This window comes from Antechinus flavipes, chromosome 3, assembly GCF_016432865.1.
Source record: "Antechinus flavipes isolate AdamAnt ecotype Samford, QLD, Australia chromosome 3, AdamAnt_v2, whole genome shotgun sequence".
In the NCBI taxonomy this organism is placed as follows: domain Eukaryota; kingdom Metazoa; phylum Chordata; class Mammalia; order Dasyuromorphia; family Dasyuridae; genus Antechinus; species Antechinus flavipes.
The window spans coordinates 613759865-613782566 of record NC_067400.1 but is presented as its reverse complement, the minus strand read 5'-3'; the positions used below and the strand labels follow the sequence as shown (position 1 = coordinate 613782566).

Here is a 22702-nt window from a genome sequence, read left to right as displayed (position 1 = left end):
TCTTACTTATGTAATGATTGGTTTGTACTCAGTGTAGAGCATATAAGCTGGGACTGAGAGCCACAGAGGAGAAGCTTTAAGAGGGCAGAGAAGACAGGCAGGAGCTCAAGCTCTTGGAACCAAAGATAGAATTCATTCAATCTTCAATCAGGCCACTGGTGGCAGGCTGCTCTCCTGCATTTCTCCACTGAGATCAAGAGTGGTCTGAAAGGCTCTCCAGAAAGCTGCCCAGCCCCAGGAAGGAGATAATAAAAGATCTGGACTATAAGAAAGATAACCGAGCCCCAGGAAAGGAGACAAGACTTTGAAAGAGACAAGAAAGGATTTGGACTTTAACTCCTGGCTGTTCTTGTGATTACTGAATTGAAACAAAGGCTGCTCCCAGAAGCCCCCCAAGAAACCTGCTCGCAGAGAACATTACATTTTAGAGAGAATACTACATTTTGGCACCTGAACGTGGGACCAAGAACCTTCATCTGTGAAATTAGGGTGAGAGTACAAGAAGGAAACTTTGTAAAGGAAAGGGCTAAACTAGTGCTTCAGCTGAAATGGGACACATGTTCAGAAAGGAGCCTTTTCCAATTCAAGGAAAATGTGTAGAGAGCATTGTCAGACTCATTAAAAGCTAAGGTTTGACTGTAACTTGGGAGCAGATCATTAGACTTTTAGAAACAGGACAGAACAGATGTCCTGGGTGTTCTCTAAGGGAAAAGAATTGGATCCAGACAAATGGAAATGAGTAGGAGATCAACTATGTGAATACTATAATGATAATGGACCTGACTCAATTTCCAAAGAAACACTCTGTACATATAACTTAATACAACTGGCTTTAGGAAATTATATAAGTCATAGAATAAGGAAAAAGAAGAAAGTGCAGGAGGGGGAGGATCTAGACAAACTAGGTGAAAAGGATGAAGAATTAGACAAGGAGTTAAGTACAATTCTGATGAAATTAAGGAGTGTGGTGCTTCACAGCCGGAGTCATTAGGGCATTCCCCAATATTATACATTATATTAGTGGCATTAAAGGGAATGGACAAAGGAGGCTGAAAGCACCTTAGGCAGAAGCCAAGAGATCAGAGTTCCTGGCTACGCCCAAAGGATTTGTCTAGTATAGTGAAGACAAGGGGACAAACCACTGTTTTTATTCAAAGTAAGAAACAGTGCTTTACTTGGGGTGAGAGAGATTATGTCCCAGACTGGAACTGGGAGGCGAGAGGAGACAAACAAGGGAAAGACAGCACCAGCTCACACTTCTCCTCAGGCAGCAGTGTAAAGCTTGGTGCGGGTGTCTGTGGGGTGCAAATTGTATATGGGGGCGGACCTCCAGTGCTGGTACACCAGAGCCTGAGTCAGCGTTTGAGGGCGGTGTTGGAGATTTGAGGCAGCGCTCCGGGTCGGCCAGAGACTGTGCTTTTCCAGACAAAGTCCATGTTCCCAAAAGAGGTACTGCCTGTTGGTATAATTGTGTGTACCTGGTTCTGCCCAGGCATGGGCATCACAGTCTGGAATTTGGATTGGTAGGTTGGGGTTCTTTTAGGATTATAATTCATATGGTAGATGAGGCGCTCCCCAGGCACCCCTTCTTCACTCTTCAGGGCCTGCTTGTCCAGTATATCCAATGGCAGGCGTTCCTTTTTCTGCAGTAGTTCATTTAACAGCGTGTGGACTTCAGTGTTCCTGAGATGGTACAAATCCAGGATTTGGTCGAACTGGGACATCCAGTAGGAGTTGTCTTCCGCATAGCGCTCCTGCAGGGTCTTGAGGACGTGGTACAGAGCAACAAAGGTCTCCCAAGGAAGCACATCCTCTGGACGGCTAGCAGCAGCTTTCTTGACTCGCTTTCCCTGCCGGGGAGTGGTCTTGCTTTTCCAGGTCTGGAGATCCTTTTTCAGTCGCCAGATCAAAGGTAACTTTTCCACATAAGGAGAAGCACTCTGGGGTATATCTCTCAAGGCTGTCTGAGTGATAGCCTCCTTGTCCTTCAACAGAATAGAAAGTTGCCTTTTCCAGTCCTTGGAGTCCAGAGGCAATGGCTCTTCCATAATGGAGGAAGGGGCGGTGATGGAGACTCTGGTAGGCAGAGGGGTGGCTGGAACCGTGGCTGGGATGGCCATGGGTGCCTCCGGGATGACTGAGAGCTTGGCCACCTCTTTCTTGATGGGAGGGATGACCTTCAAACGTCCTGAACTTAAGGTGATTTTTTTCCTCTCATCCTCGGAAAGTTGGAGCTCCGTGTCAGCCAGCCCCCTCTGGGGCAAACTGATAGTCTGCAGTCCCGCCCAGTGCAACCATTCCTTCTGGTCCTTGGACAGAACCCCGGACAGCAACTGGCACAGTTGGTCGGAGTTTTCCTTGGTGAGCTGTTCCTGGTCCTGAAGCATACCCAGAGTGGTGTTCAACCAGTCCCGGTCCTCGGGGTTGAGTTTAAGGACTTCGAGATCTAGATCAGTCAGTCCCACCACAGGTCCTCCTAGCATGATCTGTTTCAGCAGTAGAAACCACTTCCACTTGTCCTCCATTATTTTCTCCTTAATCATCTTCTTCTTCTTGGATACATCACTGGGGACTTTCACCTTTCTGAGTTTCGGCATCTTCAGCTGGGGCTCTTTTGGGGGCTCTTTTTCTTCTTCTTGGTCTTTGGCTTGATCTTCCAGAAGCTCTTTCTCCCTAGGAATCAGAAGCTTAGGTTTGATTCTGGATAAGAAGAGTTTCTTCTCGATCTCTTCCCAAGAAGTGTCCTCTTGTAAGGCTTTCCATGGAGTTAAGACTTCAAGTTCCTTTAAGATCTTTTCGAACTTTGCTTCTGATGCTTTCCTCTCCATGGAAGCTGAGGGCCTAGCTTCCAGCCCCAAGTCTTTCTCGACACCCTCCTCAACTGTCTCCCCTTTAGCTCTCTCCAAAATGTCTTCCTTTGAGATGAAGGGTCTCTCTTTCATAGCCATTTCAATGATACTGATTATGTCTTTCTTTGCTTCTTCCTTCTTCTTCTCCTCCTCCTCCTCCTTCTTTTTCTTCTTCTTCTTCTTCTTCTTCTTCTTCTTCTCCTTCTTCTCCTCCTCCCTCTGTTTCTGCTCCTCTTTCTCCTTTTCCTCCTCCTTCTCCTCTTCCTTCTCCTCCTCCTCCCCTTTCTCTTCCTCTTCTTTTTCCTCCTCTTCCTCCAGCTCTTTTTCCTCCTCTTCCCCTTCCTCCCCTTCCTCCTCTTCTTCCTCTAACTCCATCTCCAAGAGGTGTTGCAGGTGGTCCCTGGCCTTCTGCTTTTTCTTCTGCCTTTCTTGATTCCTAAGTTTCTGAAGCTTCAACTGAAGCCAATCCAACCAATTCTTCAGCACCGGAGACTCCTTTATCTCCTTTTTGGCCATCTTATCTCCAGTCTCTTCCTGGAGCTTGGCTGCCTCCGCCATGGCCAACTCCCTTGCTTTATTGGCGAGTCTCTTCTCATTGGAGTAGATCTGCTTCTCCAAACGAATCTGGTTCCTCTCATCCTTGGCCAGACTCCTCTCTTCCTTGGCCATCATTTCCCCTTCTTCAAGCAGACCCTTCTCTCTCAGGGTCTCTCTTCTCATCTCTGGGAGCGTCTCTTCAGGAATCTTCTCCAGCTTCTTTTTTTTCAGTCTTACCAGCTTCCTCGCTGCCATGGGCAGCACTTCCCCTTCCTTAAGCAGACCCTTCTCTCTCAGGGCCTCTCTTAACTCCTCCAAGAGCTGCTCTTTAGGAATCCCCTTTAGCTTCTCATCTTTCAGGCCTGCCAGCCTCCTCTCCTCCTTAGACAGCACTTCCCCTTCCTCAAGCAGACCCTTCTCTCTCAGGACCTCTCGTGTCTTCTCCAGGAGCTCATGCTCAAGTGGACTCTCGGGCCCCTCATCTTTCAGGCCTGCCAGCCTCCTCTCCTCCTTAGACAGCACTTCCCCTTCCTCAAGCAGACCCTTCTCTCTCAGGACCTCTCGTGTCTTCTCCAGGAGCTCATGCTCAAGTGGACTCTCGGGCCCCTCATCTTTCAGGCCTGCCAGCCTCCTCTCCTCCTTAGACAGCACTTCCCCTTCCTCAAGCAGACCCTTCTCTCTCAGGATCTCTCGTGTCTTCTCCAGGAGCTCATGCTCAAGTGGACTCTCGGGCCCCTCATCTTCCAGGATTGCCTCTTCTTCTAACAGGTTTTTCTCCTCTTCCATCAGATCTCTTTCTTTTCGGAGATTCCTCCTCCGTTCCCGGAGCTTTCGTCTGATGGCGAACCTATCCTCGTCAGATCTGGCCACATCCTGAACTTGCAGCATATCTGTCGGCGTCCAGGATGCCTTCCTCTGTTCCTGAAGCTCCTGCCTCTCCTCCCGGAGCTGCTTCCTCTTTTCTCGGAGTCTCGCTCTCATCACATCCTTTTCCTCATCAGACTTATCCCAGTCAGCTTGCAGTACCGTCCTCAGAATTCTGGACAGCTTCCTCTTGTCCCAGAGCTTCTGTCTGTCCTCCTGGAGCTGTCTCCTCCGGACCCTGTCCAGCTCATCCTCCTCGTCTCTCCTTCCCTCTTTCGGCTCCTCTTTCTCTGACTCCTCACCCCTCCCTTCCCCCTTACTCAATTCGCTTTCTTCCGAGGAGGACTGCTCCCCGGCCTCCTCGGAGGATTCGCTCAGCTCTTCAGAAGAAGAAGGTCCCACGTCGCCAGTCTTGAGGAGCTGCCTCTTTGCTCTGCTTATTCTCTTCCTCTCCCGGACAATCTTCTTCTTCCTTTCCTTCAGCAAGTCCTTCTCCATGGCGAGCTCTTTTTTCTCAAAATTGGTTTCGTTCTCATCCATATCTAGTTTCTTAGTCTTTTTCTTGAGCCGCCTCCTCCTCTCTTCTGGGGAAGGAACTTTGCCTTCCCCCATGGACTCTTCCTGATCCAGCTCCCTCTCCTCCTCCAACAACAAACGCTTCTTCTGGATTAGCGCCTTCTCCTCTTTGAGTAAAACCTCCCTTTCCTCAGCCAGCAGCTTCTCTTCTGCCAGCAGCTTCATCTCTTCGGTGGGGAGCTTAATCTCCTCTTGCATCAGTTTAATCATTTTTCGCCTTTCCCGCTTAGACAGCGGGATGTGCTGGAGTGCCAGCATTCCCTTCGTCCGCAGCACATCTAGCTCTTTCTCTGATAGCATCCCCATTTGTTTCAGGAGCAGTCCCTCAACAAACAGCTCAGAGTCCTGATCCTCCTCATACAGCTCCTCCTCGGACAGTCCCTCTTCGGAGGGCCCCTCCTCGGGCGGCCTCCCCTCTTCGAAAAATTCTTCTTCGTACGGCCCCTCCTGAGACTGCCCTTCTTCATACCGCCCCTTCCCAGACGGCTCCTCTTCATACAGCCCCTCCTCCAAAGGCCCCCTCTCAGCCAGCCCCTTCTCGGAAGGTCCCTCTTCGTACGGCCCCTCCTCGAATGGCCTCTCCTCGTGCCGCCTCTCTTCGAATGGCCCCTCTTCCAACAGCTCCTCTTCGTATGGCCCCTCCTCCGAAGGCTCCTCCTCGGCCGGCCGCTTCTCCGAGGGTACTTCTTCATATGGCTCCTCTTCGTATGGCCCCTCCTTGGAGGGCCACCCCTCGGATGGCTCCCTCTCGGCCGGCATTTTCTCGGCTGGTCCTTCTTCATAAGGCCGTTCCTCAGGCAATCCCTCTTCATACGGTCTTTCCTCCAGCGGCCTCCTCTCCGACGGCCCCCTCCGAGGTGGCCGCTTCTCGGATCGTCCCTTCTCAGGCCGCGGCTTCACCGACAACCTCCTCTCAACCAGCCGCTTCTCGGAGGGTTCCTCTTCAGACGAACCCTCCTCAGATGGCCCCTCCTTGGATGTCCACCCCTTGGACGTCTTCCTTTTAGCCAGCCACTTCTCGGAGGACCTCCTTTTAGTCCTCAGCGTCTCAGAAGGCCTCCTCTCAGCCCGCTGCTTCTCAGATGGCTCCTTCTCGGGCAGCCTTCTCTCAGGCAGCTGCTTCTCAGACGGCCTCCTCTCAGATGGCCTCCTCTCGGGCGGCCCCTCCTCAGAGGGCCTTTTCTCAGACAGCCGCTTCTTGGACGGTCTCCTCTCAGATGGCCTCCTCTCGGGCGGCCCCTCCTCGGACGGCCTCCTCTCGGGCGGCCCCTCCTCGGAGGGCCTTTTCTCAGACAGCCGCTTCTTGGACGGTCTCCTCTCAGACGGCCTCCTCTCGGGCGGCCCCTCCTCGGACGGCCTCCTCTCGGGCGGCCCCTCCTCGGACGGCCTCCTCTCGGGCGGCCCCTCCTCGGAGGGCCTTTTCTCAGGCAGCCGCTTCTTGGACGGTCTCCTCTCGGACGGTCTCCTCTCGGACGGCCTCCTCTCGGACGGCCTCCTCTCGGACGGTCTCCTCTCAGATGGCCTCCTCTCGGGTGGCCCCTCCTCGGACGGCCTCCTCTCGGGCAGCCCCTCCTCGGAGGGCCTTTTCTCAGGCAGCCGCTTCTTGGACGGTCTCCTCTCGGACGGTCTCCTCTCGGATGGTCTCCTCTCGGACGGCCTCCTCTCGGACGGCCTCCTCTCGGACAGCCTCCTCTCGGGCGGCCCCTCCTCGGATGGCCTCCTCTCGGGCGGCCCCTCCTCAGAGGGCCTCTTCTCAGGCAGCCGCTTCTTGGATGGCCTCCTCTCGGACGGCCTCCTCTCGGGCGGCCCCTCCTCGGAGGGCCTCTTCTCAGGCAGCTGCTTCTTGGACGGCCTCCTCTTGGATGGCCTCCTCTCGGGCGGCCCCTCCTCGGAGGGCCTCTTCTCAGGCGGCCCCTCCTCAGACGGCCTCCTCTCTGGCGGCTCCTCCTCGGACGGCCTCCTCTCTGGCGGCCCCTCCTCGGATGGCCTCCTCTCTGGCAGCCCTTCCTCAGACAGCCTCCTCTCGGGTGGCCCCTCCTCAGATGGCCTCCTTTCAGGCCTGAGCTTTTCCCGTAGCCCCTCCTCAGACGGGCCCTCTTTGTACAGTACTTCCTCAGAGGGCTCCTCGGATGGTCCCCTCTCAGGCAGCTGCATTTTTGAGGGTGCCTTCTCAGGCAGCTGCTTTTTGGGGGTCCCCCTCTCAGGTGGCCCCTCTTGAGATGGGCCCTCTTCATATATTCCTTCCTCAGGTGGCCCCTTCTCATGTGGTTGTTCTTCAAACGGCTCCTCGGATGGTACCCTCTCAGGCAGCCGCTTTTTGGGAGCCCCTCTTTCAGGCAGCTCCTCCTCGCATGGTGCTTCCTCGGGTGGCCACCCCTCTGATGACTCCTCGATCAGCCCCAACTCAGGCAGCCATTTTGGGGAGGGCCCTCTCTCAGATGGTCCCTCCTCAGGTGGCCCCTCCTTGTATGGCACTTCCTCAGACACCTCCTCGGATGGTCCCCTCTCAGGCAGCCACTTTTGGGGGGCCTCTCTTTCAGGCAGACCCTCCTTGTATGGTTCTTCCTTGGGCGGCCACTCCTCTGATGGTTCCTCAGATGGCACCCTCTCAGGCAGCCCCTCCTCAGATGGCCCCTCTTCATATAGTACTTCCTCAAATGGCTCTTCAAATGGTCCCCTCTCAGGCAGCCTCATTTTGGAGGGTTCCCTCTCAGGAAGCCGCTTTTTGGAGGGCGCCTTCTCAGGCAGTCTTTTTTTGAGGGGGGCTCTCTCAGGCAGCCCCTCCTCAGGCTGCTCCTCCTCGTATAGTTCTTCCTTGGATGGCCATCCTTCAACCAGCTCTTCAGATAGTCCCATCTCAGGGAGCTGCTTTTTAGAGGGTGTCTTGTCAGGAAGCCACTTTTTGAGGGGTGCCCCCTCAGGCTGCTCCTCTTCAGATGGTTCTTCAGACGGTCCCCTCTCAGTTAACCGCTTTTTGGAGGGCTCCCTCTCAGGGAGCTGCTTTTTGGACGGCTCCCTCTCAAGTAGTCTCTTTTTTCGGGGGGCTCTCTCAAGCAGGCCCTCTTCAGGCTGCTCCTCCTCGGATGGTTCTTCCTTGGATGGCAACCCTTCAGCCAGCTCCTCAGATGGTCCCCTTTCAGGTAGCCACTTTTTGGAGGGGGTCTTCTCAGGCAGTCCCTTTTCTCGGGGGGCTCTCTCAGGCCGCTCCTCCTCGGATGGTTCTTCCTCGGGCCGTTCCCTCTCTGGTAACCGCTTTTTGGAGGGCGTCTTCTCAGGCAGTCCCTTTTCTCGGGGGGCTCTCTCAGGCCGCTCCTCCTCGGATGGTTCTTCCTCGGATGGTGAGCCTTCAGCCAGCTCCTCAGATGGTCCCCTTTCAGGGAGATGCTTTTTGGAGGGCTCCCTCTCAGGTAACTGCATTTTGGAGGGCGCCTTCTCAGGCAGTCTTTTTTTGAGGGGGGCTCTCTCAGGCAGCCCCTCCTCAGGCTGCTCCTCCTCGTATAGTTCTTCCTTGGATGGCCATCCTTCAACCGGCTCTTCAGATAGTCCCGTCTCAGGGAGCTGCTTTTTAGAGGGTGTCTTGTCAGGAAGCCACTTTTTGGAGGGCTCCCTCTCAGGCAGCTGCTTTTTGGAGGGCTCCCTATCAGGCAGTCTCTTTTTTCGGGGGGCTCTCTCAGGCTGCTTCTCCTCAGATGGTTCTTTCTCAGATGGTCGCCTCTCAGGTAACCACATTTTGGAAGGTTCCCTCTCAGGCAGTCTCTTTTTTCGGGAGACTCTCTCAGGAAGGCCCTCCTCAGGCTGCTCCTCCTTGGATGGTTCTTTCTCAGACAGTCCCCTCTCAGGTAACCCCTTTTTGGAGGGCTCCCTCTCAGGCAGTCTCTCTTTTTGGGGAGCTCTCTCAGGCAGCCCCTCCTCAGGCTGCTCCTCCTCAGATGGTGAGCCTTCAGCCAGCTCCTCAGACAGTCCCCTCTCAGGTAACTGCATTTTGGAGGGCTCCCTCTCAGGCAGCCGCTTTTTTGGGGGGACTCTCTCAGGCAGCCCCTCCTCAGGCTGCTCCTTCTCAGATGGTTCTTCCTTGGATGGTAACCCTTCAGCCAGCTCCTCAGACGGTCCCTTCTCAGGTATCCGCTTTTTGGAGGGCTCCCTCTCAGGTAACCGCATTTTGGAGGGCTCCCTCTCAGGCAGCCGCATTTTTGGGGGGACTCTCTCAGGCAGCCCCTCCTCAGGCTGCTCCTCCTCAGATGGTTCTTCCTCGGATGGTGACCCTTCAGCCAGCTCCTCAGACGGTCCCCTTTCAGGGAGACGCTTTTTGGAGGGCTCCCTCTCAGGTAACCGCATTTTGGAGGGCTCCCTCTCAGGTAACTGCATTTTGGAGGGCTCCCTCTCAGGCAGCCGCTTTTTTGGGGGGACTCTCTCAGGCAGCCCCTCCTCAGGCTGCTCCTTCTCAGATGGTTCTTCCTTGGATGGTAACCCTTCAGCCAGCTCCTCAGACGGTCCCTTCTCAGGTATCCGCTTTTTGGAGGGCTCCCTCTCAGGTAACCGCATTTTGGAGGGCTCCCTCTCAGGCAGCCGCATTTTTGGGGGGACTCTCTCAGGCATCCCCTCCTCAGGCTGCTCCTCCTCAGATGGTTCTTCCTCGGATGGTGACCCTTCAGCCAGCTCCTCAGACGGTCCCCTTTCAGGGAGACGCTTTTTGGAGGGCTCCCTCTCAGGTAACCGCATTTTGGAGGGCTCCCTCTCAGGTAACCGCATTTTGGAGGGCTCCCTCTCAGGTAACTGCATTTTGGAGGGCTCCCTCTCAGGCAGCCGCTTTTTTGGGGGGACTCTCTCAGGCAGCCCCTCCTCAGGCTGCTCCTTCTCAGATGGTTCTTCCTTGGATGGTAACCCTTCAGCCAGCTCCTCAGACGGTCCCTTCTCAGGTATCCGCTTTTTGGAGGGCTCCCTCTCAGGTAACCGCATTTTGGAGGGCTCCCTCTCAGGCAGCCGCATTTTTGGGGGGACTCTCTCAGGCAGCCCCTCCTCAGGCTGCTCCTCCTCAGATGGTTCTTCCTCGGATGGTGACCCTTCAGCCAGCTCCTCAGACGGTCCCCTTTCAGGGAGACGCTTTTTGGAGGGCTCCCTCTCAGGTAACCGCATTTTGGAGGGCTCCCTCTCAGGTAACCGCATTTTGGAGGGCTCCCTCTCAGGTAACTGCATTTTGGAGGGCTCCCTCTCAGGTAACCGCTTTTTGGAGGGCTCCCTCTCAGGTAACTGCATTTTGGAGGGCTCCCTCTCAGGCAGCCGCTTTTTTGGGGGGACTCTCTCAGGCAGCCCCTCCTCAGGCTGCTCCTTCTCAGATGGTTCTTCCTTGGATGGTAACCCTTCAGCCAGCTCCTCAGACGGTCCCTTCTCAGGTATCCGCTTTTTGGAGGGCTCCCTCTCAGGTAACTGCATTTTGGAGGGCTCCCTCTCAGGCAGCCGCATTTTTGGGGGGACTCTCTCAGGCAGCCCCTCCTCAGGCTGCTCCTCCTCAGATGGTTCTTCCTCGGATGGTGACCCTTCAGCCAGCTCCTCAGACGGTCCCCTTTCAGGGAGACGCTTTTTGGAGGGCTCCCTCTCAGGTAACCGCATTTTGGAGGGCTCCCTCTCAGGTAACCGCATTTTGGAGGGTTCCCTCTCAGGTAACCGCTTTTTGGAGGGCTCCCTCTCAGGTAACTGCATTTTGGAGGGCTCCCTCTCAGGCAGCCGCTTTTTTGGGGGGACTCTCTCAGGCAGCCCCTCCTCAGGCTGCTCCTTCTCAGATGGTTCTTCCTTGGATGGTAACCCTTCAGCCAGCTCCTCAGACGGTCCCCTTTCAGGGAGACGCTTTTTGGAGGGCTCCCTCTCAGGTAACCGCATTTTGGAGGGCTCCCTCTCAGGTAACCGCATTTTGGAGGGTTCCCTCTCAGGTAACTGCATTTTGGAGGGCTCCCTCTCAGGCAGCCACTTTTTTGGGGGGACTCTCTCAGGCAGCCCCTCCTCAGGCTGCTCCTTCTCAGATGGTTCTTCCTTGGATGGTAACCCTTCAGCCAGCTCCTCAGACGGTCCCTTCTCAGGTATCCGCTTTTTGGAGGGCTCCCTCTCAGGTAACCGCATTTTGGAGGGCTCCCTCTCAGGCAGCCGCATTTTTGGGGGGACTCTCTCAGGCAGCCCCTCCTCAGGCTGCTCCTCCTCAGATGGTTCTTCCTCGGATGGTGACCCTTCAGCCAGCTCCTCAGACGGTCCCCTTTCAGGGAGACGCTTTTTGGAGGGCTCCCTCTCAGGTAACTGCATTTTGGAGGGCTCCCTCTCAGGCAGCTGCATTTTTGGGGGGACTCTCTCAGGCAGCCCCTCCTCAGGCTGCTCCTCCTCAGATGGTTCTTCCTCGGATGGTGACCCTTCAGCCAGCTCCTCAGACGGCCCCCTTTCAGGGAGACGCATTTTGGAGGGCTCCCTCTCAGGTAACCACTTTTTGGAGGGCTCCCTCTCAGGCAGCCGCTTTTTTGGGGGGACTCTCTCAGGCAGTTCCTCCTCAGGCTGCTCCTCCTCAGATGGTTCTTCCTTGGATAGTAACCCTTCAGCCAGCTCCTCAGACGGTCCCCTTTCAGGGAGACGCATTTTGGAGGGCTCCTTCTCAGGCAGTCTCTCTTTTTGGGGGGCTCTCTCAGGCAGCCTCTCCTCAGGCTGCTCCTCCTCAGATAGTTCTTCCTCAGATGGTGACCCTTCAGCTAGCTCCTCAGACGGTCCCCTCTCAGGTAACCGCTTTTTGGAGGGTTCCCTCTCAGGCAATCTCTTTTTGGGGGGGATTCTCTCAGGCAGCCCCTCCTCAGGCTGCTCCTCCTTTGATGGTTCTTCCTCAGATGGTCCCCTCTCAGATAACCGTTCTTTGGAGGGTTCCCTCTCAGGGAGCTGCTTTTTGGAGGGCTCCCTCTCAGGCAATCTCTTTTTTGGGGGGACTCTCTCAGGCAGCCCCTCCTCAGGCTGCTCCTCCTTGGATGGTTCTTCCTTGGATGGTAACCCTTCAGCCAGCTCCTCAGACGGTCCCTTCTCAGGTATCCGCTTTTTGGAGGGCTCCCTCTCAGGTAACCGCATTTTGGAGGGCTCCCTCTCAGGCAGCCGCATTTTTGGGGGGACTCTCTCAGGCAGCCCCTCCTCAGGCTGCTCCTCCTCAGATGGTTCTTCCTCGGATGGTGACCCTTCAGCCAGCTCCTCAGACGGTCCCCTTTCAGGGAGACGCTTTTTGGAGGGCTCCCTCTCAGGTAACTGCATTTTGGAGGGCTCCCTCTCAGGCAGCTGCATTTTTGGGGGGACTCTCTCAGGCAGCCCCTCCTCAGGCTGCTCCTCCTCAGATGGTTCTTCCTCGGATGGTGACCCTTCAGCCAGCTCCTCAGACGGCCCCCTTTCAGGGAGACGCATTTTGGAGGGCTCCCTCTCAGGTAACCACTTTTTGGAGGGCTCCCTCTCAGGCAGCCGCTTTTTTGGGGGGACTCTCTCAGGCAGTTCCTCCTCAGGCTGCTCCTCCTCAGATGGTTCTTCCTTGGATAGTAACCCTTCAGCCAGCTCCTCAGACGGTCCCCTTTCAGGGAGACGCATTTTGGAGGGCTCCTTCTCAGGCAGTCTCTCTTTTTGGGGGGCTCTCTCAGGCAGCCTCTCCTCAGGCTGCTCCTCCTCAGATAGTTCTTCCTCAGATGGTGACCCTTCAGCTAGCTCCTCAGACGGTCCCCTCTCAGGTAACCGCTTTTTGGAGGGTTCCCTCTCAGGCAATCTCTTTTTGGGGGGGATTCTCTCAGGCAGCCCCTCCTCAGGCTGCTCCTCCTTTGATGGTTCTTCCTCAGATGGTCCCCTCTCAGATAACCGTTCTTTGGAGGGTTCCCTCTCAGGGAGCTGCTTTTTGGAGGGCTCCCTCTCAGGCAATCTCTTTTTTGGGGGGACTCTCTCAGGCAGCCCCTCCTCAGGCTGCTCCTCCTTGGATGGTTCTTCCTCGGATGGTCCCCTCTCAGGTAACAGCTCTTTGGAGGGTTCCCTCTCAGGGAGCTGCTTTTTAGAGGGCTCCCTCTCAGGCAGTCTCTTTTTTCGGGGGGCTCTCTCAGGTTGTTCCTCCTCGGATGGTTCTTCATCAAATGGTCCTCTCTCAGGTAACCGCTTTTTGGAGGGTTCCCTCTCAGGTAGCAGCTTTTTGGAGGGTGCCTTCTCAGGCAGTCTCTTTTTTCGGGCGGCTCTCTCGGGCCGCTCCTCCTCGGATGGTTCTTCCTCGGACCGTTCCCTCTCAGGTAGCCGCTTTTTGGAGGGAGCTTCCTCAGGCAGTCTCTTTTTTCGGGCGGCTCTCTTGGGCCGCTCCTCCTCGGATGGTTCTTCCTCGGACCGTTCCCTCTCAGGTAGCCGCTTTTTGGAGGGCACCTCCTCAGGCAGTCTCTTTTTTCGGGCGGCTCTCTCAGGCCGCTCCTCCTCGGATGGTTCTTCCTCGGACCGTTCCCTCTCAGGTAGCCGCTTTTTGGAGGGCGCCTTCTCAGGCAGTCTCTTTTTTCGGGCGGCTCTCTCGGGCCGCTCCTCTTCGGATGGTTCTTCCTCGGACCGTTCCCTCTCAGGTAACCGCTTTTTGGAGGGCGCCTTCTCAGGCAGTCTCTTTTTTCGGGCGGCTCTCTCGGGCCGCTCCTCCTCGGATGGTTCTTCCTCGGACCGTTCCCTCTCAGGTAGCCGCTTTTTGGAGGGCGCTTCCTCAGGCAGTCTCTTTTTTCGGGCGGCTCTCTCGGGCCGCTCCTCCTCGGATGGTTCTTCCTCGGACCGTTCCCTCTCAGGTAACCGCTTTTTGGAGGGCGCCTCCTCAGGCAGTCTCTTTTTTCGGGCGGCTCTCTTGGGCCGCTCCTCCTCGGATGGTTCTTCCTCGGACCGTTCCCTCTCAGGTAACTGCTTTTTGGAGGGCGCCTTCTCAGGCAGTCTCTTTTTTCGGGCGGCTCTCTCGGGCCGCTCCTCCTCGGATGGTTCTTCCTCGGACCGTTCCCTCTCAGGTAGCCGCTTTTTGGAGGGCGCTTCCTCAGGCAGTCTCTTTTTTCGGGCGGCTCTCTCGGGCCGCTCCTCCTCGGATGGTTCTTCCTCGGACCGTTCCCTCTCAGGTAACCGCTTTTTGGAGGGCGCCTCCTCAGGCAGTCTCTTTTTTCGGGCGGCTCTCTTGGGCCGCTCCTCCTCGGATGGTTCTTCCTCGGACCGTTCCCTCTCAGGTAACTGCTTTTTGGAGGGCGCCTTCTCAGGCAGTCTCTTTTTTCGGGCGGCTCTCTCGGGCCGCTCCTCCTCGGATGGTTCTTCCTCGGACCGTTCCCTCTCAGGGAGCCGCTTTTTGGAGGGCGCCTTCTCAGGCAGTCTCTTTTTTCGGGCGGCTCTCTCGGGCCGCTCCTCCTCGGATGGTTCTTCCTCGGACCGTTCCCTCTCAGGGAGCCGCTTTTTGGAGGGCGCCTCCTCAGGCAGTCTCTTTTTTCGGGCGGCTCTCTCGGGCCGCTCCTCCTCGGATGGTTCTTCCTCGGACCGTTCCCTCTCAGGGAGCCGCTTTTTGGAGGGCGCCTCCTCAGGCAGTCTCTTTTTTCGGGCGGCTCTCTCGGGCCGCTCCTCCTCGGATGGTTCTTCCTCGGACCGTTCCCTCTCAGGGAGCCGCTTTTTGGAGGGCGCCTTCTCAGGCAGTCTCTTTTTTCGGGCGGCTCTCTCGGGCCGCTCCTCCTCGGATGGTTCTTCCTCGGACCGTTCCCTCTCAGGGAGCCGCTTTTTGGAGGGCGCCTCCTCAGGCAGTCTCTTTTTTCGGGCGGCTCTCTCGGGCCGCTCCTCCTCGGATGGTTCTTCCTCGGACCGTTCCCTCTCAGGGAGCCGCTTTTTGGAGGGCGCCTCCTCAGGCAGTCTCTTTTTTCGGGCGGCTCTCTCGGGCCGCTCCTCCTCGGATGGTTCTTCCTCGGACCGTTCCCTCTCAGGGAGCCGCTTTTTGGAGGGCGCCTCCTCAGGCAGTCTCTTTTTTCGGGCGGCTCTCTCGGGCCGCTCCTCCTCAGATGGTTCTTCCTCAGACCGTTCCCTCTCAGGTAACCGCTTTTTGGAGGGTGCCTTCTCAGGCAGTCTCTTTTTTCGGGCGGCTCTCTCAGGCCGCTCCTCCTCGGATGGTTCTTCCTCCAACCGTTCCCTCTCAGGGAGCTGCTTTTTGGAGGGCGCCTTCTCAGGCAGTCTCTTTTTTCGGGCGGCTCTCTCGGGCCGCTCCTCCTCGGATGGTTCTTCCTCGGACCGTTCCCTCTCAGGTAACTGCTTTTTGGAGGGCGCCTTCTCAGGCAGTCTCTTTTTTCGGGCGGCTCTCTCGGGCCGCTCCTCCTCGGATGGTTCTCCCTCGGACCGTTCCCTCTCAGGGAGCCGCTTTTTGGAGGGCGCCTTCTCAGGCAGTCTCTTTTTTCGGGCGGCTCTCTCGGGCCGCTCCTCCTCGGATGGTTCTTCCTCGGACCGTTCCCTCTCAGGGAGCCGCTTTTTGGAGGGCGCCTTCTCAGGCAGTCTCTTTTTTCGGGCGGCTCTCTCGGGCCGCTCCTCCTCGGATGGTTCTTCCTCGGACCGTTCCCTCTCAGGGAGCCGCTTTTTGGAGGGCGCCTCCTCAGGCAGTCTCTTTTTTCGGGCGGCTCTCTCAGGCCGCTCCTCCTCGGATGGTTCTTCCTCGGACCGTTCCCTCTCAGGTAGCCGCTTTTTGGAGGGAGCTTCCTCAGGCAGTCTCTTTTTTCGGGCGGCTCTCTCGGGCCGCTCCTCCTCGGATGGTTCTTCCTCGGACCGTTCCCTCTCAGGGAGCCGCTTTTTGGAGGGCGCCTCCTCAGGCAGTCTCTTTTTTCGGGCGGCTCTCTCAGGCCGCTCCTCCTCGGATGGTTCTTCCTCGGACCGTTCCCTCTCAGGTAGCCGCTTTTTGGAGGGAGCTTCCTCAGGCAGTCTCTTTTTTCGGGCGGCTCTCTTGGGCCGCTCCTCCTCGGATGGTTCTTCCTCGGACCGTTCCCTCTCAGGTAACCGCTTTTTGGAGGGCGCCTTCTCAGGCAGTCTCTTTTTTCGGGCGGCTCTCTCGGGCCGCTCCTCCTCGGATGGTTCTTCCTCGGACCGTTCCCTCTCAGGTAACCGCTTTTTGGAGGGCGCCTCCTCAGGCAGTCTCTTTTTTCGGGCGGCTCTCTCGGGCCGCTCCTCCTCGGATGGTTCTTCCTCGGACCGTTCCCTCTCAGGGAGCCGCTTTTTGGAGGGCGCCTCCTCAGGCAGTCTCTTTTTTCGGGCGGCTCTCTCGGGCCGCTCCTCCTCGGATGGTTCTTCCTCGGACCGTTCCCTCTCAGGGAGCCGTTTTTTGGAGGGCGCCTCCTCGGGCAGTCTCTTTTTTCGGGCGGCTCTCTCGGGCCGCTCCTCCTCGGATGGTTCTTCCTCGGACCGTTCCCTCTCAGGGAGCCGCTTTTTGGAGGGCGCCTTCTCGGGCAGTCTCTTTTTTCGGGCGGCTCTCTCGGGCCGCTCCTCCTCGGATGGTTCTTCCTCAGACCGTTCCCTCTCAGGTAGCCGCTTTTTGGAGGGCGCCTTCTCGGGCAGTCTCTTTTTTCGGGCGGCTCTCTCAGGCCGCTCCTCCTCGGATGGTTCTTCCTCGGACCGGTCCCCCTCAGGGAGCCGCTTTTTGGAGGGCGCCTTCTCAGGCAGTCTCTTTTTTCGGGCGGCTCTCTCGGGCCGCTCCTCCTCGGATGGTTCTTCCTCGGACCGTTCCCCCTCAGGGAGCCGCTTTTTGGAGGGCGCCTTCTCAGGCAGTCTCTTTTTTCGGGCGGCTCTCTCGGGCCGCTCCTCCTCGGATGGTTCTTCCTCGGACCGTTCCCTCTCAGGTAACCGCTTTTTGGAGGGCGCCTTCTCAGGCAGTCTCTTTTTTCGGGCGGCTCTCTCGGGCCGCTCCTCCTCGGATGGTTCTTCCTCGGACCGTTCCCTCTTAGGTAACTGCTTTTTGGAGGGCGCCTTCTCAGGCAGTCTCTTTTTTCGGGCGGCTCTCTCGGGCCGCTCCTCCTCGGATGGTTCTTCCTCGGACCGTTCCCTCTCAGGGAGCCGCTTTTTGGAGGGCGCCTTCTCAGGCAGTCTCTTTTTTCGGGCGGCTCTCTCGGGCCGCTCCTCCTCGGATGGTTCTTCCTCGGACCGTTCCCTCTCAGGTAACCGCTTTTTGGAGGGCGCCTCCTCAGGCAGTCTCTTTTTTCGGGCGGCTCTCTCTGGCCGCTCCTCCTCAGATGGTTCTTCCTCGGACCGTTCCCTCTCAGGGAGCCGCTTTTTGGAGGGCGCCTTCTCAGGCAGTCTCTTTTTTCGGGCGGCTCTCTCGGGCCGCTCCTCCTCGGATGGTTCTTCCTCGGACCGTTCCCTCTCAGGTAACCGCTTTTTGGAGGGCGCCTTCTCAGGCAGTCTCTTTTTTCGGGCGGCTCTCTCGGGCCGCTCCTCCTCCGATTGTTCTTCCTCGGACCATTCCCTCTCAGGTAACTGCTCTTCAGAAGGCCCCTTCTCGGGTAGTCCCTCTTGAAAAGCCTCCTCTAATAGCCCCCTCTCTGGTGGTTTCTTCTCCAATGGCACCTCCTCAGTTGGCCGCTTTTCAGGTGGCCCCTCCACAGAGGGCCCCTCCTCAGCCAGCCGCTTCTCAGTTGGCTCCCTCCCAGGCCTCAGTTTCTTGGACCGTCCCCTCTTAGGTGATCCCTTCTCAGATGGCTCCTCTTCAGATGGTGGCTCCTCCTCAGACAGCAGCTTCTCAGACGGCCGCCGCTTCTCAGATGGCCGCCGCTTCTCCGACGGCCTCCGCTTCTCAGACAGCCGCCGCTTCTCAGATGGCCTCCTTTCATGGAGCGGCCTCTCGGTGGGCTCCTCAGATGGTGGCTCCTCCTCAGACAGCAGCTTCTCAGATGGCTGCCGCTTCTCAGATGGCCGCCACTTCTCAGATGGCCGCCGCTTTTCAGACAGCCGCCGCTTCTCAGATGGCCTCCTTTCACGGGGTGGCCTCTCGGTGGGCTCCTCAGATGGTGGCTCCTCCTCAGACAGCAGCTTCTCAGGTGGCCGCCACTTCTCAGACAGCCGCCGCTTCTCAGATGGCCTCCGCTTCTCAGACGGCCGCCGCTTCTCAGATGGCCTCCTTTCACGGGGTGGCCTCTCAGTGGGCTCCTCAGATGGCGGCTCCTCAGACAGCAGCTTTTCAGATGGCCTCCTTTCACGGAGCGGCCTCTCGGTGGGCTCTTCAGATGGCGGCTCCTCCTCAGACAGCAGCTTCTCAGATGGCCTCCTTTCATGGGGCAGCCTCTCGGTGGGCTCCTCAGATGGTGGCTCCTCAGACAGCAGCTTTTCAGATGGCCTCCTTTCACGGGGCGGCCTCTCAGTGGGCTCTTCAGATGGCGGCTCCTCCTCAGACAGCAGCTTCTCAGATGGCTGCCGCTTCTCAGATGGCCGCCGTTTCTCAGACAGCCGCCGCTTCTCAGATAGCCTCCTTTCACGGGGCAGCCTCTCAGTGGGCTCCTCAGATGGTGGCTCCTCAGACAGCAGCTTCTCAGATGGCCGCCGCTTCTCAGACAGCCGCCGCTTCTCAGATAGCCTCCTTTCACGGGGCAGCCTCTCAGTGGGCTCCTCAGATGGTGGCTCCTCAGACAGCAGCTTCTCAGATGGCCGCCGCTTCTCAGACGGCCGCCGCTTCTCGGATGGCCTCCTTTTACGGGGCGGCCTCTCGGTGGGCTCCTCAGATGGCGGCTTTTCCTCAGACAGCAGCTTTTCAGACGGCCGCCGCTTCTTGGATGGCCTCCTTTCCCGGGACACTCTCTCGGTGGGCTCCTCAGATGGCGGCTCCTCAAAAGACAACTCCTTCTCAGATGGCCGCCGCTTCTTGGATGCCCTTTTCTCAAGCCGTTGCTTCTTGGTGGGCCCCTCCTCAGGCAGCATTTCACTCTCGTCCAGAAAACGTTCGACTTCTTCATGAGACTTTCTCTGCCATTTTTCCTTTAGCATCTTCTCCATCTGCTCGTTTTCAGCTGCCCTCCTCTCCCTAACCAGTTTCTTCTTCTCATAGTCCTCGGGGGTCCCCTTGGAGATTTGGTCTAAGGAAGCTTTCTCCTTTGTCACATCCTTCACGAGACTCTTCCGAGTCCTGGACTTCACTCTTTCCTGCCTGGCCCGCCTCATGACATCCCTGGACGCATCCTTGAACATGGTCAGCAGCAGGTTGGCTTTGTCGCGGACAGTTCCCTTGTATTCCTCCTTCTTGACCTTTTGCCTTGTTTTCTCCTCCTTGACCAGTGCCTTCTTTAACTGGGCCAGCAGACTCTCTTTTTTAGCCAGCTTTTCCTCTCTCCTGGCCAGATAATCCTTGGTCTTGGTCAGCTCATCTTCCTCCTTAACCAGTTTCTTCTCCTTCTTGGCCAGTGTCTTCTCCCTCTGTACCATTTTCCACTCTTTTCTCCTGAGTTTAGCCTCTTGAGAGGTAGGGGTCTCAAAGGTCTCAGTTTCTGAGAAAAACACTTTCTTTTTCCTGGGCTGCATAATATCCATTTCCTCTATCTTAGGCTTTAGCTTCTTCTTTTCCTCCAAGACCACAGCCGCCTCCTCCCCTTCCTTCACCTTTTCTCTTCCTCCTTGGAACATGGTCTGGAGGAGGTCCCAGCTAGCAGACTTCTTATCCAGCTTCTCCTGAGCCACATCCATTATGTCTTGACCCAGTTCCCCTTTTAGGGAGGCTGACTCTCTCACATTAACTAGCTGGAGGAGGCTGTCTCTCCAGGTTTTGGTTTTCTCCTGTTCAGGAAACTCAGACATCTCTTTGACCATCTCCCTAAGTTTGTCCTTTTCAGAGTACCTGGCAGGCTTCCCCTCAATCATCTCGAGACTCTTTTCCAGGGTCTTCTCCAATTCTTTCATCCTTTCCTTGTCTTTTTCCTCCTCTCCTTCCGCCTCCACCTTCTTCCTAGCTTTACCCTTCCTTTTAGGCTTCTTGGCCTTCTTGATCTGAACTGGCTTCATATCACCACGATCACTCAAGGTTTCTTGGCTCTGAACATCCAGTGGTATCCGCTTCTGTATATCCCAACGCTCAATCTCGGACTCTCTCGGGGACCTGCTCGGAGAAAGTTGAGTGGCGGACAGTGAGACCGATGGGAAGTAGCTATCATCTGGGAGCTGGCTATCATCTCTGCTCACAGCCTGCCCCCGGGCCTTCCCGGACTTTGCAAGGGTAATAGATCTGAAAGATTTCCTCTCTTCTTGGCTTTTGTCTCTGGACTTCCTGAGGACATCCAGAGACTTGGCTGTGATCTTCGCTGCAGGAAAACACACAGAGACACACAATGAGAGCAATGGAAAAACTTGTCCCCAAATCTAAGGTAAATTGGGCAGAACCCCACCGGAACAGAGAGTCAAAGAAATAGCCCATCTCTGGCCTCTGTCCCAAGCCCAAAGCTAGAAAAACCAAGGCCTGATAGGTTTCCTTCAATTGTCACTACATTGAGCAAACATTTGTCAAGAAGACCCCCACTGGACTGGAAAATATGAAACCGTATTTCTATCATACCGCACAAACTTATCATTTATCCAATTTAATCAATTATGTCCATTAGTTGTCGCCATAATGCATAGAGTGCTGGATCTGGAGCCCGGAAGACTCATCTTGAATTCAAATCCTACTTCAGGTAGTTATTAGTTGTGTGACCCTGGAAAAGTCAATTAATTTCATGCCTCAGTTTCCCCATCTGTGAATGAGCTGGAGAAGGAAATGGCAAACCACTCCAGTACCTTTGTCAAGAAAATCTCAAACGCGGTTGTGACAGAACCGGACATAACTGAAACAATAATTCTGCCTCATCCACAACTTCTATTTTTCTCTCCTTTGGTCACCCCATGGCTAACATCCCTTCCATCCAGACTTCATTTTCTTCTTACCAACATCTAGGTCAGAGGTCATGCCCTGGTGAACTCAGCCCTTTCCATTCTGAGACCATTCCCCTAGGACTCCTCTTCTTCTGTTTGCCAAACTGGTCCCCTGGTTATTTGCCAGTTTCAGCATTTTATCCCCTTTCTCACCTTGGTACAAGCATGCCCCCACCCATGTTTGGATCGGAGTCCTTCCTCACCTTTCCTTGCCCTCCCAACTCCTTTTTAGGTACCTGGTATCGCCTTTCTCCCCAAGGCTCAGCTCAGGTCTTAGTATCCCGGCTCTAAATCCAGCTCTTCTGGGTTGCCCCGTGTGACTTATGTGCCCTCTCAAACCCTTCTGGTTCTATTCTGTGGTCAAGTATGGGACAACCTGTCAACCCCCAGATAAGATCGAGGGGAGGAAATCTGTCCAAAATCAGATGAGTAGGGGGGAAGCAGAGGAGGGATTTGGCCCCATGCTCCCATGGAGAATTGTTTCCATCCTACTGTGCCTCTGCGTTTGAGGTGCTGACAGGGGATTGGGAGAGGACATCCTCCAGGCTGATGGTGCTAGAGTAAGCCTGGAACCCAGAAGAGAGGGCAGACCTGCAGAGGGAGGCTTGGAAGCCATCTCCTAACTAGATGGAGTGCCAGTCTGCAGATGGGGGTGGGGAGGAATGTCAGCTCGAGGGTACACTGAGAAGAGGGGAAAAAGACCAAGAAAGGAGCAAGAGAAAGAGGGGACAAGAGAGACACAAGAATCATTAATAAAGATCACAACAGGAGCTATTTGTTTGATGGGGGCTATCTTTGACCCAACAGCCTTGTGAAGTAGTTATCCATTTCACAGATGAGGACACTGAGTTTACAGTAGGGGTAGTCATCGGAGACAAGCTTTTGTGGTGAGGAACCCTCCCCTTTCCCTCAGTTCCCTTCCAAGGGAAAGCCCTACAGGAAAGCTCTTGATGGTTAGGTACCTGCCCTTCTGAGCATTTCCTGCTTCTTTTCTTCTCTTAGGGAAATTTCAGTTGTAATAATGTCCTGGGGGCTAATGAAGGCTGGATGCTGAGAGACCACCGAAGGGCTTGGAAGAAAGGAGACTTGGGATTCATAGTCGATGGGATTGAGGCTGTCGCTGAGCTGGTGCTCCACCACGTCTGTAAGGGTGTAAAGGTCCTGCAGCCGAATCCCCAGCAGCTGGTCCAAGGACTGGTTCCCGATCTTCTCCTGCCTGTGGAGAGCAAGGCGGAAGAAGTGATGCGTGCGGATAATTGCGCAAAGATGGAGGCATACTTGGATTTAACACAGATTTCTACCATGTTTAACAAGGATTGGACTACTTGCCATCTTGGGGACGACGGGGAGGGATTGGGACACAAGGTTTTTGCAAGGATTAACGTTGGAAAATTAATCATGCATATGTTTTGAAAATAAAAAGCTTTCATAAAAATTAAAAAAGAATTAAGAACAGTTTCTTTAAATTAAAAAAAAATTTTAAAGAAGTGATCTTGGGGGCCGAGAGTCTTCAGGCTGCTGTTCTGGACCACCAGGAGATGAGAGCAGACTGGGAGGGCCTCAGGAAGAGCAGAGGAGGAGGGGAAGAAAGAGGCTGAGGGGTGGGTGGAAGGAGGGACAGGTCACTGAAGGAGAGGCTGGGCACTCCCTCATTGGGGATGCTGTTGGGGACAATCCTTGGATCATGCAACAGTAATAATTAGAAGGGACCTCAGAGGAACTGATAATCCAATCTCATTTTTAAAATGATACATAAGGAAACAGGCCAGTGAAGTACATTACCCAAGTTCTCCTAGGTGGTATTAGAGGTGAGATTAGAACTCAGGGCCTCGGACTTCTTTTTCCCCTACACCACTAGCTCCCCCATCGGATGGATTTGAGAGTCCCATCCAGCTCAGAGACTATCATTCTCTGGGTAGGGGGTGAGCAAAGGCCCGCGGACAAGGAGGGGAAATCAGAGGAAGGGGAGCCGCTGACCCCCCCCCAAATGGAAGCCC

General features: G+C 55.8%; 1 protein-coding gene across 1 annotated transcript; it reads right to left on the bottom strand.

Moving 5' to 3' along the window:
- Nucleotides 1-1140: 1140 nt before the first annotated feature.
- Nucleotides 1141-21701, bottom strand: WDR87 (WD repeat domain 87). The gene has a single exon (XM_051990868.1). The coding sequence runs from the start codon at nt 19800-19802 to the stop codon at nt 1356-1358; it is 18447 nt and encodes a 6148-aa protein (XP_051846828.1). The 5' UTR covers nt 19803-21701; the 3' UTR covers nt 1141-1355.
- Nucleotides 21702-22702: the final 1001 nt, after the last annotated feature.

Coding starts and splice junctions, on each gene's coding strand:
- WDR87 (XM_051990868.1), bottom strand. CDS start 19,802: ATGAAGCCAGTTCAGATCAAGAAGGCCAAGAAGCCTAAAAGGAAGGGT.